We start from the raw sequence: 18,634 nt of genomic DNA, 5'->3' as shown, positions 1-18,634 counted from the left end.
GTGCCGGGTAGATAATCATTACCAGACTCCTCGCATCTCATACATCTGCTAAACTTCAGCCATCAGCTGCATCGCTTCATTCACCCTTTCAGTGCCGAGGACAGAATGCCTGTAAGCTGAGCAGTCGGGGCGAAATAACTCATTATTAATAGAGCTTTATTTTTAAACCTCCAGACATAGCCCTCCGGGGGTTAAATTCCTGAGCCTATTTATATATATATATAACTATATATATACATACAGAAAGGGGGGCACAGCCCAAATAGCATTAAAGGCATACACATTCAGATTCCCGGGCTGCTGCTAAGATAATAATGACCGATAATTGCACAAAACAGAGCAAGAATTCATCTCATTCCCAGCAAATTTCATTCATTCGTTATTAGAAACATTTGGTTGCCGCCATTAGCGAGTCCCTGCGATAGAATCTTCACGATGGGCTATTCAATTATTAACGCTTGGAAGAGTTTGGGGGTCAGATCATTCAGAGACCCCCCAGGTACGTTCATGATTTACACCCCGGGGGGTTCATCGTGTAAATTGCTACAGTTTGTAGAAATAATAGCTCCTTGAGGCAGTGATACAAAGTATCCGTGTCACCCGTTCACGGCTCACTACCTGCCGCTGACATCATCGAGGTAACAGAAGAAGGAATGACCTAAATACTTGTAATCCATCTCATAGGTCATCGGCGATCTGGGTTTTTTCTGCGAGATTACCAATATTCCTCCACATTTTTGGCAAATGAAGTCAATGGCTTTGTGGCGCGTGGAATCCCGGCCACGTTATTTGCCTCTCTGGGCAACATAATTTAAGTTTTTTTTTTGTTTAGATCCTTCAAGAAGAGCTTTTCATCGCTGCTCTGATTGGTCCGTATACTTTAGCCGTAATTTATGTGTCGGTGCGTGGATATATTATTTGGGGGGCTGGAAAGCCCCGAACAAATCCTTTAATTTTGTTTAGCTGAACACTTAAAAGAAGCCCCCAAACTCTCTATTCCCCTCCTCCCGTCCTTTTGCCTGATGGAACTACACCTCTCAATGAAAGTAGGCAGAGAACCCAGTAAAATGACCTTTGGCCATCCCCAAAAACCCAAAGCTTGTATTTTTTTTATGTCCCATTTAACTCCTCCCCCCGGCCGTCTCTACTGACCCCAGGAAGTGTTCATATGTACACTTCCTGTACATGCTCAGCAGCCATCCTATTGAAGTTACTGGAGCAGAGGCTATGTATGCTAGCAAAGCATCAGTGTTCAGATAGAATACATGTGATTGGCAGATGCTTTTCCCATTCATATCAAAAGGAACTTAGCTCCCATTGACTAGAATGGGATTTTTACTGAGCATGTGCAAAAAGTGTACTGACGAATGCTTCCTGCTTCCAGTAGAGGGCGCTGCGGGGAGGAGTTAAATAAGACAAGCATCCCATTTACTAACTGCAATGTCCGCACCTATTCGCATGCACCCCAGCAGGCATTCTGCATGAAAATAGGTCTGGAGAGCAGAACACCCAGAACATATAAAAAATAAATAAATAAATATTTCCAGTTTTTGCCATTCCTCGGCTGCCAGTTGCACTAAAATAATTTCAAAAACATGGAAACAGAGAGTGACGCATCAGACGCGGTGCGGCCGAGAGTCCGGCGGCTGGGACTGCAGCATGAATAAGGGCCGACACAACGGCGCGCTGTGCTCACAGAATCATTACAAGTAACGGAAATGTAAACATTGCCAGCGGAGCGAGAAGCTGCCCCGCCACACCGAACAAACTACAAAGGCCTCTTTATATGTATAACTGACCCGATACATTCATTAGTGGGATAGAAACAGTTAAATATATAAAGGGATTTAACAAAGTACAGTGTATTTATGTAAAGATGTTTTTTACTAACAGAGAGGGTTGTGGATTAGTAGAACAGCTTCCCAGTAGAAGTGGTAAAGCATAATACAGTGAGGGTATTAAACATGCATGGGATAGACATTCGGCTCCTGAATCTAAGACGAGACCAACGACCGATTAAGGTTTGAGTCTTTACAGCAGGAGAAACGGGCGACTAGATGGGGGCCGAATGGGGCCGATCCGCCATAAAACTCCATCTTATAAGTAAAGGGACCCTACGCTATAAAAGACACATCGCACGCCAACCCCAATCCCAGCTGCCGACACTCACCTACCTGACCGTCGGCTAGGGAAACACAGGGTGGAAACTAGACCGACCCCCACTGATTTTACATTGGGACAGTCCATACATATTATTATTATTATTATTATTGTTGTTGGTAACATTATTGTTATAATTGTGATTATTATTATTGTTAGTATTATTATATTTTTTATTATTATTATTATTATTAATAATATTGCCACCGAAACACCCAGTCTGGAGGTAGAAGCCAAGAAACCCCATCCTATGAAACCATGTATTTTGGCTGATGGGTAAAGCGGCTGTCCTCATGTCGCTGCTCGTCCAATCACAGGCTCACAAACCGCAGCTAGACCCAGCGCCGAAGCCTTCGTTGGGTCTTCAGGGTGAGACCGCGGAACGCGTCATCTTTTTTTGGTCTAAACAGATGCTTCGAGCTACCTCTGTGATTGTGGCGAGCCGAGCTCCCGGCCATGTCCTGTCCTCTGTGATGATCTCAAAGTTCTAGAGGGTTTTTGACAATTCAAGTTATATTTATACATACATATATATATACATATATATAAATTAACTCTTTCCCTTCTGGGTAGCCAGTCATAGGTCACTTATGCTGAAAGGTTATTAATGGGTGTTAATGCTGTTTGGGTGCCGGCTTTTAAATGGTTATTTTGAAGTCTGCTGCGACGTACGAGGATCACAAACCTCAAAAGAAAGTTAACTGCTAAAAGCAGGAAGAGGAATGGCAAGTACATACACTTTTATCCCCATTTCGCCCATTTTGCAGCGTTTCCATGGAAACAGGGTCTATCTCCTTTAACGTGGATGACATTAATAATCGGGTGCCGGAATTCGTACAAAAAAAAAAAAGGTCTGAATTGAAATTACATGCTAGGCTCCGTGTGCCGGGAATGGACAGGCCCCCTCGTTGAACACACTGGGATGGGGGGCTGATAACCCTTTAATTGCCAGAAAGTTGTTAGGTTATAAGGGCAAGGAATCAAGGCCCAAGGGGACTAATGCAGGGGCACTAAGGGGCAATAAGCCTGGGTATTTAAATATGGAATTTTAGTTCCAGAATAAGTAGATTTAATTAGAGAAGAAAAAGCTCTCCTTATGGTCCACAAGCGCCTTTCCTGGGGAGGAAAAATCTGGTTTTAGTCCCTGGCGACTGGAAACCCATAACAAGAACCCCCCCCCCCCCCGGAAAATGACAACGCAAACAGAAGACCCGATAATACTATACATATTATTATTAGATATTGTATTTGAGATTTATTCACCTGTATTGATTGTTTACAAACCTTCTCAGTCTCTTTGTCATTACTGTTAAGACACACACCCGCAGCTCGCATAGCACAACTACTGAGGGCAACTTTTCCATCTCCCTTGCCAAATACTCCACAATACACAGTGTTCCCTTATTGAGTATCATCTCACTCTATATCTACCACTGGCGAGCATGTCAATTCCGAATGTCCCTGCGAGGCAACAATGTACTGTGCCCTGACCAAGCCCCAAGCCCCCCAGCCTCTTCTGCCTCGACCAAGCCCCCTAGCCTCTTCTGCCTCGACCAAGCCGCCCAGCCTCTTCTGCCCCGACCAAGCCCCCCAGCCTCTTCTGCCCCAACCAAGTCCTCCAGCCTTTCCTGCCCCGACTAAGCCCCCCAGCCTTTCCTGCCCCGACTAAGCCCCCCAGCCTCTTCTATCCCGACTAAGCCCCCCAGCTTCTTCTGTACTTTTCTCACTGCTAAATCACAGCTGGAATCCCTGCTTGAATACGGGTGACTTATTAGAGCCATTAAGTTGCCAGTCGATATTATAAAATGTCTGTGATGGGCTATGAAAGTGTTAATATTCTAAGCTTCTCATGGATGTGTTCTGAAAACACCTGTAGAGAGAGATAAGAGGAGGTGCGAGATCTAAGCTAAAAAGAGCAAAAAAAAATAAAATTGATACATTTTTAGTATCCCAAACAATTGCAGTTCAGGTGTCACAAAAGCATCTAAACAGAAAAACCATTCAGAATGTGGAGTTTAATGCACCGTAGCAGGCTGCTCAGTGGGCTGCCACACCCACGCGGAACTAATCCACAAAAACGGCTAAATCAACGCCCCCGAGGAGCCCTTTTTTTCTTGAACAAGCTCTTTCCATAAACATATTTAGAAATTTGCCTAGAAATCACTTTTTGTGGTTAATCCTGGTCTAACATGGCAGAAAGACTAGTTTCAGGCACTGAGGTTACTCAAAAATGCCATCTGGATGGTGGCTAACCTTTCGCTCCCCATCTGTATCGTAACAGTCATCAGGGGTCTATTGATTAGCCTCCCAACTGTCCTGATTTTGCCACGCTATCCCGCTGTCCCAATTTAATTCCCAGACCCAGGGAATGTATACTGGGCACGTGTGCGGTAAAGCCGCCAGCTTGAGTGACGCTCTACCTGCCGGGCTCTGATTCCTGGGGGGGGGGTATAGAAGTTGGGAGGTATGGATTAGACAGATGATAGCTCAATACATACCGTGTTTCCCCGATAGTAAGACACCCCCGATTGTAAGACGTATCGGGAGTTTCAGAGGGGTCGGCTAATATAAGCCGTACCCCGAAAGTAAGACATATGTCTTACTTTCGGGGAAACACGGGGGATTTGCTGGAGCAGCAATAATGTTTTCCGTGGTCCATCAGGACCAGGGCCGGCCTTTGGGGTGTGCGACCTGTGCGACCGCACAGGGCGCCACACTCCAGGGGGCGCCGCCGCGGGGTCCGCCGCAGCGCGGTCCGACGCCACTGCCGTCGCGGGGTCCGCCGCAGCGCGGTCCGACGCCCCTGCCGCCCCTCCAGAGACGGACAGTAATGTCCGCCGCTGGAGGAGCAGGCTCGCAAGGGAGCAGTATCGGAGGTCTTTAACAGACCTCCGATACCGCTCCCTTGTGATCCCCAAGGCAACAGCTGCTGTGCGCCGGGGTTTGCTGCCAGATCCCGGCGCACAGCACTGAAGCCGCGCCCACCGGTCTCCGTGCCCTCTGACCCGGAAGAAGAGAAGACAGAAGAACTAAGAAGAAGAGCGAAGAGGCGGCAAAGAAACTGAAAGAGGAAAGGTAGGAAAGCATAGAGTGACAGTGAGAGTGGATTGGTATATATGTGTGGATTAGTATATATGTGTGGTTTGGTATATATGTGTGGTTTGGTATATATGTGTGGTTTGGTATATGTGTGGATTAGTATATATGTGTGGATTGGTATATGTGTGTGGTTTGGTGTATATGTGTGGTTTGGTGTATATGTGTGTGGTTTGGTGTATATGTGTGGATTGGTATGCGTGTGGATTGGTATATATGGACAATTTTTTCCCAATATAAGACATACCCCGAAAGTAAGACATAGTGGGGCTTTTAGGGATAAAAAGAAAGTAAGACACTGTCTTACTTTCGGGGAAACACGGTATATAGATCCATAATGAGATCATGTTTTTATGTCTGACTTGTTATTGGCACACAAGGCCGAAGCTACCCGAGGGGCGAGCGCCAGAGAGGGCAGACAGTGACTGACGGGGTCTAATCTGGCTTCAAAGTGGTGACATCACACTAACGGGAAGCTCAGCTGTCCCTGCGGTCGGCCCGTTTCCGGCAGCTGTGACATTCTCGTCATTCTCGAGGGTCATGAATAGTGACAGGTGCAGGATGGGGATAGCGGCACGGAGCTGGGGGGGGGCATGTTTCTGCGAAGCTGGCCGCACGGGGGGCAGAGACAGTCATGGCCGTACTCTTATACCCCCCGGGCTGTATAGCATGTATCAGCTTCGAGCGACACATTGTAACAAGCCTGTATACATTGATGGGACAAGCAATGTTCCTGTATCAAATGGGGAGGAATTAGAGGAAAACTGGCATGAAGGTCCTTGGCAAACACAACCACCATCCAGTTATTGCCTCCGAGGGCGGATGTAGGTTTTTAGAGCACTAAACAAAAAAGCAATACTTATTCACCAGAAATCTGTTCTAAATATAGTTAGCAGGGGTCCTTAGACCAATGGGGTCCCTAAGCATCTGCTTAATCTGCAGGTTTCCACTCCCATCACTCTCAGCCAGCCAATGTACTTAGGCCGCTGTCTCATTTCCGTTAGAAATCCTTGTTATATAAGCCTGGTGTGGTTAACCCTTACAGTGCTAGAAGTCTTACAATGCCTACACTTCATGGGTTACAGAGAGTTGCCAGCATTCAGTTAGATCCACTGGGTCTTTTTCTTCTGAGACCGTAATTAGTACATACACACTGCCGTTCAAAAGTTTGGGGTCACCTTTTAAAAGAAAAGCACATTTTTCCCTATTAAAAAAACATGAAATGGATCAGAAATCCAGCACACACGGGGTTAATGTCATAAATGACTATTGCAGCTGGAAATGGCTATTTTTTAACTGAATCTCTTCATAGGCGTACAGAGGCCCTTTATCACTCCCATCACTCCTGTGTTCCAATGTCCCTTTATCACTCCCATCACTCCTGTGTCCCAATGTCCCTTTATCACTCCCATCACTCCTGTGTTCCAACGGCCCTTTATCACTCCCATCACTCCTGGGTTCCAATGGCCCTTTATCACTCCCATCACTCCTGTGTTCCAATGGCCCTTTATCACTCCCATCACTCCTGTGTTCCAGTGGCCCTTTATCACTCCCATCACTCCTGTGTTCCAGTGGCCCTTTATCACTCCCATCACTTCTGTGTCCCAATGGCCAGAAATTTCCTTGTTACCCATGAACACAGCTGAGTGACCCCAAACTTCTGAGTGGTAGCGTATACAGGGTCTCCCTGGGAAATGTTTTATTTAAAGGTCTGAAAGGAAAGGAGGTCGTTTACTTACCAATCAGTCCAGGATTCTCTCCCCGAAAAACTCTTACTCCACTTTAACGGCTTCTCCCTCCAGTCCTTCCTGGAACCGGGTTCCATTCTTTTCTCAACGGAATCAAACTCCCAAAAATCGGCCAGCATCCCCCCGGGTTAGGAGCGGGAGACAAGCCTTATTTAAAGTGCTTTCTTGGCAGACAAGTTTATGAATCAGTTTACTCGCTCCCCCCGACACAAAGGAGCCTGAGCGATGGCAGCAGTGCCGAAACTATTATGGAAGAGCGTCCAGTGACAGCTGATCAGAGGAGAAAGCAGGAGAAAGGCTTGAACACAGAAACACAGAACCTGCCGGCAGATCGGCCCCATCCGGCCCCCGTCTAGTCGCCCGTTTCTCCTGCTGTAAAGACTCAAACCTTAATCAGTCGTTGGTCTCGTCTTAGATTCAGGAGCCGTATGTCTATCCCATGCATGTTTAATCCCCTCACTGTATTACCCTCTACCACTTCTGCTGGGAGGCAGTTCCACTTATCAACCACCCTCTCAGTAAAGTAAAACTTCCCTACATTTAAGCTCTTCCACTTAAAAATGCATATGCTTTTGCAAATCAATTTGTATTGATCTGTGCTTTCATGTTGATTAAAGGCGCTCTCTTTAAGGACAGCGTAAGTTAATTTATTAAAGGCAGTGGTTTTTTTTCTCTGGGGGTGATTAAAGATGATCGGGATTTGTGTCAGCACAGGGGCATCCAACCCTAAACCTCTAGAGAATTGGGAAAATTAGGCAAAGCCTCAGCTGTAGTGGGTACAGCCACGAGCTCACAAGCATGTTGTACAGCGCTGCAGAATATGGTGGTGCTACTTGAAATCAATAAATGATAAAAAAAAAGTTGTTTAATTATTACTTAAAAACACAGTAAATAAAGAGCTTTCTCTGTAAAGCAAACAATACTCCCACAATGCTTTTAGAACCTTACTTTCTTACGTAATAATACGGGAAAACAGGGACTCCTGGTGGACCAGATGGCCACTCCGGGGCTTGGACTATATAAATAATAATAATAGTAATAATAATAATAATAATAATAGTAATAATAATAACAATAATAGTAATTAAAGTAGCATCGATTCCAGTAAACCCCATTACAAAAATCTTTTAAGCGCGTTTTCCCGTCAGATATATAAACCTGCTCTGCCGCCGGCAACCGTCAGATGATATAAAGGCAAATTATTACCTTTAATATGCAAATAAACACAGAAAGGAAGCAAATGAGCAGTCGGGAGCTCGATGAATCGATTCAATAAATACAATAATCTCAGCTTCCGATTCCAAAACCAATGGTTACGGGAGATCGAACCCACACGGAAACCTTAAATCTCCCGGCAGATCGGCCCCATTCGGCCCCATCTAGTCGTGCTGCAAACCTTAATCAGTCGTTGGTCTCGTCTTAGATTCAGGAGCCGTATGTCTATCCCATGCATGTTTAATACCCTCGCTGTACCACTTCTGCTGGGTGGCTGTCCCACTTATCTAGCACCCCCTCGGTAAAGTAAAATATTCTTCCATTCCATAGAAGCTTCTGACCCTCTAGAGTTAGATTCTGCTCTCCTCCTTTAAATTAAACGTCCCTCCTGCTCTTCGTGTATATAAATGTAGAAAAGACCTCCTCACTTATGATAAATTTAATTTTAGTTTTAGTTATTTATTAACCCATCATGATATAATATAATGGATGTGGGCGTGGTTTTGGTGGGGGTGGCACCCTTTCCATCCTTGAACCCAGGAAAGCACAGTGTTTTGGGACAGCCCTGGGTGTGGCTTATACAGTGAGGACACACCCATATCACCATGGACACAGGTGGGCACTTTGCTTTAAAATGTGTGGTTAAAGGTGGTGAAGAAGGGGGGCTGACAAAGGGTTAACAGAGCTTCAGAGATGGACCATTTAGACCACAGTGGGGGTTGTGTATAAAAAAGAACTGGTGCAAAAAAGGCAGTAGCCATAACAACCAACAGACCCTGAAATGTTGTTCGGACTTAACCTCTATATGTCTAGGATAGCAGAGCGGTGATAGAGTTAAGCTCAATATCCCCCCCTCCATCTCCTATTTTTATTGTCCTTATTTGTTAGTTTCTTCCCCCAAACCGTCTGTAACCCCTTCCTCCCCTGTCGGAGCGTGTCCCCTGGGCCCCCGGTTGACATGCTATTCCTTTCAGCGGTATTAGCATCATGGATAATTGATAGAGCGGCCAAGCGATACTAAGAAAAGCATTACAAGCTCCTGTGGCTATAAATAGCCGTTACACTGCCGGTGTTTGCCAGTGTTTGATGAAGCAAAGAAACAAGGTGATCCCAGTCCTGCCCCTTCACCCCCCCTCCGTCACTGTGCCTTCCTGCCCCTCCACCCCCCTCCGTCACTGTGCCTTCCTGCCCCTCCACCCCCCCGTCACTGTGCCTTCCTGTCCCTCCATCACTGTGCCTTCCTGCCCCTCCACCCCCTCCGTCACTGTGCCTTCCTGCCCCTCCAAGCCCCCGTCACTGTGCCTTCCTGTCCCTCCATCACTGTGCCTTCCTGCCCCTCCACCCCCCTCCGTCACTGTGCCTTCCTGCCCCTCCACCCCCTCTATCATTGTGCCTTCCTGCCCCTCCACCCCCCTCTGTCACTGTGCCTTCCTGCCCCTCCACCCCCTCTATCACTGTGCCTTCCTGCCCCTCCACCCTCTCCGTCACTGTGCCTTCCTGCCCCTCCACCCCCTCCGTCACTGTGCCTTCCTGCCCCTCCACCCCGTTCCATCACTGTGCCTTCCTGCCCCTCCACCCCCTCTATCACTGTGCCTTCCTGCCCCTCCATCACTGTGCCTTCCTGCCCCTCCACCCCCCTCCGTCACTGTGCCTTCCTGCCCATCCACCCCCCTCCGTCACTGTGCCTTCCTGCCCCTCCACCCCCCCTCCGTCACTGTGCCTTCCTGCCCTTAACTCCTCACCTGTATCTTTATGCCTTCTAGCCCCCTTCCTCTCTCTCCCTTTGTGCCTTTCTGCCCCCCTCTGCCTGCATATTCGTGCCTTCCTGCCCCGACTATCCTCCCCTGAACCTCAGTACCTTTCTCCCGCACGCCTCCTTGTATTTCCATACCTTTGCATCCTGCCTCCCTCCACCAGCATTCTCTTACCTTCCTTACCCTTAAATTATATGCCCTTCTGCCCCTGCCACCTGTCTTCTATCCCCTCTCATCCTTCTCCATACCCTCCGTCTCTCTGCACCCCCCACCCCACATCCCTCTCCATGCGTACCAAAGCCTCCAGCCCTCTCTCTGAATCTACATGCCTTCCTGCCCCCTCTCTTTCCCACCATGCTTTTGTGCAGCTTTCTCTTGCTTCGGGATAGTTGGGTAGTATGACCTCTACAATAAATATAAAATCGCAAGTTAAAATGTCCTGTTTTACCCAAAACACTTGCCTGAAAGCATTACTGATTAATACCCTGAGGGACCCATCTGCCACCTGGGGTATTATCAGATCCCCAGATACAGCAGCAGGTGAATGGCGCCCATGTTTTGTCATCAGAAGGTTCCTTTGTCGATCGCTGATTTTAACAAACAGCACAGTTTGGATCTAAAACACTCCTGTTCACTAAATACATTAATACCGAGTATCACACAGCTCTTCACATCTGATTACATACAAACATAGAATCTAACGGCAGATCGGCCCCATCCGGCCCCCGTCTAGTCGCCCGTTTCTCCTGCTGTAAAGACTCAAACCTTAATCAGTCGTTGGTCTCGTCTTAGATTCAGGAGCCGTATGTCTATCCCATGCGTGTTTAATCCCCTCATTGTATTACCCTCTACCACTTCTGCTGGGAGGCTGTTCTTTAACTACCAAATGATTACATGCGGCCAGCTTTTAATGCCCCGAGCTATCGAGGCGGGTGACGTATATGTGCGCAAAAACCCAACGGCGGAGACAAAGTTTTCCGAGATGAGTACATTGGGTTTTTTTTTCTTCATGGGGTTAATTTTTTGCAATACAGCTAATTCTGTCGCTTTTAAGGAACGGGAGATTTGGGCAAATCTATTTTTTTTTCTGTGTGCTACTTTTAACATTGCGTAGAAATCATTACAGCCAAATCTCTTTAGCCTCGAGGGTTTTTTCAGTGGGCAATTATCCCAGCGAAACCCAAACGGCACCGGAGAAAAAAAAAGAAGAAGAAAAGCTTTATGGGATGGAGAGCGAGGGGGCAGAGCGGTTGGCGCGGGATAGGTATGTTTAAGTAGATTTCTCCATCACGATACTTGAAGGTTCTCTGTTCTTTTTTGTCTTTTTTTTTCCTCCCCTTAAAGCGTCTCAGGAGGAGAGGCAACGATATCACTTCCATAAAACCTTCCGGCAAGCCGCCCTCGCGGCGGAAATCCAGTAACGGCGTTCGTTTAGGGCTGGGCGCGATAAATGGCTTCCCACCTCCGTCCTTCCTGCCAGGTTACGGGGAAGATAACAATCCCAATCCTTTATTTCCTTTGGAGCTGGAGAAAGGCTCTCGAAAAATAATTAAAAAAAAGGAACAGATTGAGGCGCCCTGCGGTACTCGGAAGCAGCTGGCTCCGACCCCAGGGATGTCACGAAAAAAAAATGGCCATCCCCAGACGCCGCGAGGCTCGCCAATAAGCGACACGGCCAACGCATCGACGATGACAATAACAATCCATTTTATATTCAGCGCGCCTCCACTCGTGCCGAGAGCTAACTCGCTTTATTCTTCCATGTGTTGGAAGAGATCAAAGTGTCCAGGGCCGTCCACGGGCAGCGGGCAACATATTAGGGTTGAGGGTGATGACCCTCGCTCCCCACCTGCTGTTGCGGAAGGGACATCCCTGAGATGCGGACCGTATCGTATCGAAAAAAAAAGAGGTGCGGAACCTGAACGCATTGTCATCCCGCCGATCATTTAGGGGGTTTGCTGACTAAATAAAGTAGGGTGGTGAGAGGATGAAATCTCTCATATAATCAGGAAGGTTCTGATGAGAGCCAAGCCTGGCCGCTTTCTACTGTAAGAGGGGCTGAGCTGGCCCTAAAAAATGTATTATTCATCTGCAGAAATTCCTAGCGGAATATTCATTATGGGGGGCTTGTTTGGCTTGGGGTCTTCAAATTAAGGGCACTTTGCTTAGGGTGGTAACCCAGCGGGCAGTATGTAAATCGGGGGGGGGGCAGGGTGAGCACGTCTCGTGGCATGTAATGCTAGCTGCCAGTCGGCTCCAGCACTGGCTCGGTGAAAGCTGCGGATGGTGGGGTCTATGGAGACCTCCTTGATTTCATTAGAAGCCCTTTCCTACCACGGATTGGTTGCTTGAAGCAACCACTCAGTGGCGAGAATTAATGGAGCAGACAGCTGCAGCTTCTCCCTAAGGTAAGTCATAAAGCCCTTTAATGTGCTTTTTTTTGGTGAGGCTGTTAGGGACATTATTCCGTCCGTTTAACTCGGCGGAAATGTATATTTAACTCATCGTAAGCTATCTTAAATGGATGAAAGCACGGAGCGGAGTTACATTTAGTGGTCAAGTTTCATAATAATAAGGCGGCGATATAATGGAAGCTTCAGTCTGCCGCGATGTCCCTTGAGATCAGGTCTAAGAGGGAGCCGATGTAAGACGAGGACTTTCTGTGTTCTTTTGTACAGGATCTCAAACGCTGCTACAATTATTAAAATATACAAATGTAGGACATACCCCCCCCATAGACTGCCCACGGTTACTCCCCCCCCCCAATCTAATGAAATGGGAAGCTGGCACATTCTTTGCCCCACGGTTAGTTTACAAGCGTAGGATCCAGGAGAAGGAGCGTGAGGGTCGGGGGGGGGTTGAAGAAAGCCGCGGGATCACTGGGGAAACAGATCCTGCGCCCAGCGGGGCCTTGGGGTGGGCGCTGGGAATATTTACAGCCACTTAAACCCACGGAGCGCAAACACAGAATCATACAAATGCCATTACCGTCATCGGCACGGACGCTGCGGCTTATTTCTTAAGAGCGGAGATTAGATCCGGGGGGGGGGGATAGCAGACGGATCCGTAATAAACCCAAATGATCTTATTCTGGCAATAAACATAATAAAGCGTAATAACAGAGACGCTAGAAAGCCTGGGACCTGGAGATTGCCGTCTAAATACATGCGCGGCTATATATATATAGAACGTAAGTGATATAAAACGCGACGCGCGCCTATTTATAGAAGGAAACCTGGAAAACCGGTTATGCCTGCGGTCACGTGACCAAACAGACAAAAATATGCATGAAAAAGTCATCCTATTTAACCGTTTTGAAGAACATCACCCCCCCCCCACCTTGTCTCAGGTTCCCAAAAAGGTTAAAAGATATTTCTTCCCAGACCCGGGACACACCGATATTTAACCTTTAAAAACCCTCCAAATCTTTGGTTTATCTGTAAATGTGACGTTCCCCATAAAAGGTTTTAGACGCTTTAACAATTGAACGTACTTTTATATGCCTTTTCCTACTTCTTTCTGACAGTCTTCTCCCCCCTGCTAATTATTAATGCACTAATTAATAAAGGGGCACTCCAGCGATTATATTCTTAATCTTAATGCGTAGGATTGCCGTGCGTCCCTTTAAATTAACATTTTATTCCCCCCTTGAAAATGCTTTGAGGGGTTACCTAGAACACCTTTGGAGCTGCAGCTTCTCCTAAAAGAACTTGGGGTTCCATTATTTTCATACACATTCTGCTTTGGTGGGGCTGCATGACGGCCTTGAGTGTCTCTGTAAAAGTGTTGTCTTGGCTGTTGTGATGAATGTTTTTCTTGTAGTGACATTGAGTCAGCATTGTATGACATCATGGTCTTGAGTCATAACCTCTCTGGATGAAGCACTGCTTCCCGGGGTCTCTGGGTCACTCTGGTCTGTTTCTGGCAGAGTTGTTTAGCCCTGCCCATGCCCCACCCATTTCTCCTCCCACTCCCATACAATTTGATGATAAATGGGGCTAGCCCCACCTTCATCAGGCACTGGCCCCACCCATTCCACAGCTAACCCCGCCTCTCAAGTTGCTAACCCCACCTGTGTGCATTAGTAGCCCAGGCACTCAAGTAGCCCAAATGACATCATCACCAGATTCGATCCCTACGGAACATAACGTTACCTTTAACCATAAACGGTTTCCATGGCAACAGATGGAATGCCCAACCATAAAAATATGCAAAAATCTTGTTTTGTTTTTTTTACTAAAGTTTGCAGCAAACAACATGCGCAGCCCACTGGCTTATACTCTGTGCACTCATCTCTACATCCAATATGTATGAAAAAAAGAAGCTGAACCCTATACGATTTTTTTATATAAACTGCATTTAAAAGTAAACATATTTGAATCGATTCCTTTTAAATAATGCAGGCGCACTCTGTGCGGCGCGAGCCGCGAGAGAAGCACTTAGCCCCGTTTATCTGATACCGCGCATGTTTTTAACAGCTCCGAGCATTTCATCTGGTAATTTCTAATGAGTCTGGGATAGGGAACAGTGTCAAAAACATTCAATAATTTAGAGCACTTCCACTCAAAACCCCTAACTGTTCCCAAAAAAAGAATTAAAGTCTCCTCATTCTTGGCTCTTTACATAAAGCGGTTCTTTGTGTTTCAAAATATATTTATTTATATATTTTTGTTACAGATTATAAGTGAATATTGTGTGAAATTATATATTTTGATCAATGTTACTAAAATAATAACAAGGAAATTCTTGTTTATATATTTTCTGGGTACTTAATGTTCTAACACGGTGGTGATGCATTGTAACATTGTGTGGTGGGGAGGTTAAGGGTTATTTACTAAACTGTGAGTTGTATTCAAGTTGTAAAAATTTGATTGTTGTCCTGTAAAGTAACACAGAACCCGCTGGCAGATCGGCCCCATCCGGCCCCCGTCTAGTCGCCCGTTTCTCCTGCTGTAAAGACTCGAACCTTAATCAGTCGTTGGTCTCGTCTTAGATTCAGAAGCCACGTGGTATCTCACTGGGGCAGATCTCAGGAGGGGCATTTACACTAACACAACAAGTCACTCGCACACACACTCACGCTAACACAACAGTCACTCGCACACTCACGCTAACACAACCAGTCACTCGCACACACACTTACGCTAACACAACCAGACACTCGCACTAATACACCCATCCACACACACTCACGCTAACACAACCAGACAGACTAACACACATGTTCCACTTACCTCCCACCCTCTCTTACATTCCATCTAAGTCTTGGACCCTCTAGTGTTTGATTAGAATGACATTTCTGCTTCTTTGAAATAAAATTCCCTCCTGTACTTTGTTAAATCCCTTTATGTATTTAAACGTCTCTCTCCCGTCCCCGCGCTCTCTTCTCCCCCCCAAGGCTGGGTGCCCCATTTCATTTTATATACATATATATAAGGGGCCCCGCGTACGCACGGGTAATCCCGGCACACACGCTCGCCTACGTGCCGCAGTTACCTGACACGTACCCAGGCAAGCGGCCGCGGACGCTCCCAGAATTCTCATGCCGAATCCCATCGTAACTTAGCTCACGCCACGAACCCGTTGCTATGGCAACGCTAATCTTTATCCTCTGTGCCTGCTAAGTATTCTGGCACGTGGGTCGCGCTGACCCCCCCCCCCCACAGCCCCGCAAGTCCATGGCGGTGAGAGGGTTAAAGGGGGGGTCGTGATCAAATTTAGGCTCCTGTCTGCCCTAATTAGAGGTGAGATGGTGCTGGGAGCAGTTGGCGCATGAGCTGTGCCGTGAGGAGCCTCCCGTGGCTTCTCGGTGTGTGGGGGGGGTAGATAAGAGTTCGCGGCGGCTGGATTTACCGGCTTTATTCCGGGGCTGTGTTTAATATTTGCATTGCTATTCCTCTAAGCCTCTTTGCTGCTGCGATTGGCCGGCTTGGGGATTTTCGTCACCTAAAATCTGCAATCCTATATCTCTCTATCCTTCTCAGCAGATCTATTTCAAAACCGATATTCTTTTACCACCATAGAAACATCGTCCCCATTCGGCCCCCGTCTAGGCACCCGTTTCTCCTGCTGTAACGACTCAAACCTCAATCGGTCGTTGGTCTCGTCTTAGATTCAGGAGCCGTATGTCTATCCCATGCGTGTTTAAATGCCCTCGCATGCATCGACGTTTGACTTTGGAGGGTGTGGTTAGAGGCGTGGCTAGGGTGGGGCTTTCCTGTGACTTTTTATGCGATTTGACTTTTTATGTGATTTATTGATTGGCCTTTTATGTAACCGAGACATTTAAACACACACATTTTCCTTTTAAATAAGATATCCGGAAAAAATACAGGCCGAGATAAGTCGGGTTTGTTCTTGTAACGGGTTTCACGTCAATCAAATAAATGAAAACACGAGGCACGCCATTTAAAGGAAGGGGTTAATTGCGTGCTGGGGGCAGGCGCTGATGGGATACAATATCCAGCATCCCATTAACGAGATCCTATTAGCGGAATCCGTATCCTCTTAACCACGAAGCGATCTGCATCCAGGAGAAAAGATATTCTGCGTAGGGCCGGTCTGGGCTTCAGTCTCATATTGATTTCTAATTTGTCAGGAAATAGTTAATCTAAAGAGGACATGCAGACGGTTTCTGTGGTTTGCTGCTTAATCTCCCAAATGTCCCTTGCCTGTCCCTCTTAGAGCCCAAAATCCCTGATGCCCCTCTTTCCTCCCCTGATGTCCCTCTCTCCTCCCCTGATGCATCTCTTTCCTCCCCTGAAGTCCCTCTTTCCTCGCTGATGTTGGTGGGCGGTCCCGATGCCAGTTGGCGTTCTTGCTGACATTGCGGGACACACCCCCATTAAAGGGGGCAATGGGCGGTGAGTGGGGCGTGTCAAGGAGTCACTCCCACCCCCCGGGGGATTCGGGTGTCAACCCAGAGAACTGGAGAAACGGCCCCGGGGAGTTCCCATGGTGACCCACTAGTCATTTGCCAGGTGGCCAGTTTGCGCCTTTTGCCCCTCTTGAAATGTTTGGGGGGGGTATGTAGCATGACTCTTTCCACCACTTTTTAACCCGCAGTCAGGCCTGGACTGGAATACGGGGCAAATGCCCGGTGGGCCACTGGCCAACAGAGCTCCATACTGCTACTGCCCCCTCCAAGGGGCAGAAGATTCTCTTAATGCATCTATTTTATGGTCACAAAGTGTTAAGTGCGACTTGCGTTACGGAAGCCACATCTGATGCCAACACATCATCTCCCCCCCGCTCATTATCTCCCAGCGGCTAAATTATACTTCCAGGGAGCCAACATTGTATGACCATCAATTTGAAAGTAAAATATACAGTCTGGTCTGAATGCACACACACAGACGAGCACCCTCAGCCACGCGGAGCGACGTGGCGCTGGCAGGCCTGTAATTAGCGCTACGTACAGTAGGTCATTACGGAACAGTAAGCGATCGCTTGTGTACAAGCTGCAGGCGGGAAGCTCTCGTTATCCCCGGAATAGCTTCAAGAAACGAGGCGGTTGAAACCACGCGGACAACCAAAACCTCCGTCACCAAACACAGCACTGCCGTCCCCAAGATGAGACCGGAATGACAACGTGGATGTGATCCTTCCCTCTCTGGGTATTTCATACCTCCCGAGTGTCCTGGTTTTCACGAGGCAGTCCCCATTTTCAGGCACCGCCCCGCCGTCCTGCTTTAGCTGGCCGTGAGGATCGTGGACCAAGTGAGGAGATCCTCCGATCTCCGCCGGCCGGCCCAGAGAGCTTTATAATCAATGGAGACCTCCGCTGCAGCCCCTGCGGGGTCACCTTGCGACGCTCCAGAGATGTGCATTGCAAGGACGCTCTTTTTATAAGGTGGGTGGGTGGCCACACCTCCAGCCCAACCCACTCCTGCAACTGCCCCACCCAAAATGTGGAAATTAAGTTCCCACATGGCTGCTTTTTTCCTCCCCTGATGTTCCCCTTTCCTAGGAGCTCAGAGTGTTTTACCTGATTAAAAAAATACAGAAATTATGTTTTTTAACACTAAAAAGTGTTAAATTCAGCAGAAAGCACCATTTGTCCAGGAAAGAGATGCCTCGGCTCCGCGATCAGAAAGACGACCATTAACACCTCCAAAACCAGTAGCCGGATTCCCCCAAATAGCTGGCTCACCCTTAATCCGGATCATCGCCGGCGGAGTCTGGACCACATTGTCCTCGATCCACTTCCCTTTCGGCTGCATAAACCGAGCAAAAAGAACTAAAACTGAAAATCCAGATTGTGGGGGTTCCCCCTCCAATAATACCAAAGAAGCCCCTGGCAGTGCCCCCCCTTCTCCAAACCAGCATTGAACCCCTAGGCAACCACCTAGTTTCCTTATATGATGGACCCGGCCCTTCCCTGCGAAAAAAAGACAGCCCGAAATGTGACATCTGGGTGTTCGTAGCATTCACAGCATGTCACCGAGACAGACTATTTCCAGGCTGCTAAAGCAGGTATAAGCCAAGCAATTGCTAAAAGAATTGTGTGTTATGATGTCACCGCATAATCTCCCTGAGGTTACTTCAGGCAAACGTGTCATCGGAGGACTGCAGGAGCTGTGGAGTAAGACTCGTGTTCCGGAGGGGGTTTAAATGGACTTTAAATTAAATAAATAATGAGACCCATTCAGAGACGGTTCA

The 18,634-nt window shown here is 47.5% G+C and overlaps 1 protein-coding gene across 4 annotated transcripts in view; it reads right to left on the bottom strand.

Annotated features, from left to right (window-relative positions):
• DGKI (diacylglycerol kinase iota) overlaps nucleotides 1-18,634 on the bottom strand; it is an 80,161-nt gene that overhangs the window by 50,061 nt on the left and 11,466 nt on the right. The window contains exon 1 of one of the 4 annotated variants that reach the window (XM_053465281.1): nucleotides 6,996-7,135. The exons of the other annotated variants lie outside the window; for them this stretch is intronic. Coding sequence (XP_053321256.1) covers nucleotides 6,996-7,123 — 128 coding nt within the window. The 5' untranslated portion in view covers nucleotides 7,124-7,135. Of the gene's footprint in view, nucleotides 1-6,995; nucleotides 7,136-18,634 lie in introns of those variants that run through there. 4 annotated transcript variants of the gene reach the window in all.

The sequence above is a fragment of the Spea bombifrons genome, chromosome 4, assembly GCF_027358695.1.
Source record: "Spea bombifrons isolate aSpeBom1 chromosome 4, aSpeBom1.2.pri, whole genome shotgun sequence".
NCBI classification, from domain to species: Eukaryota; Metazoa; Chordata; class Amphibia; order Anura; family Pelobatidae; genus Spea; species Spea bombifrons.
The sequence above is the reverse complement of the archived record's forward strand: the minus strand, read 5'-3'. Positions and strand labels throughout refer to the sequence as shown.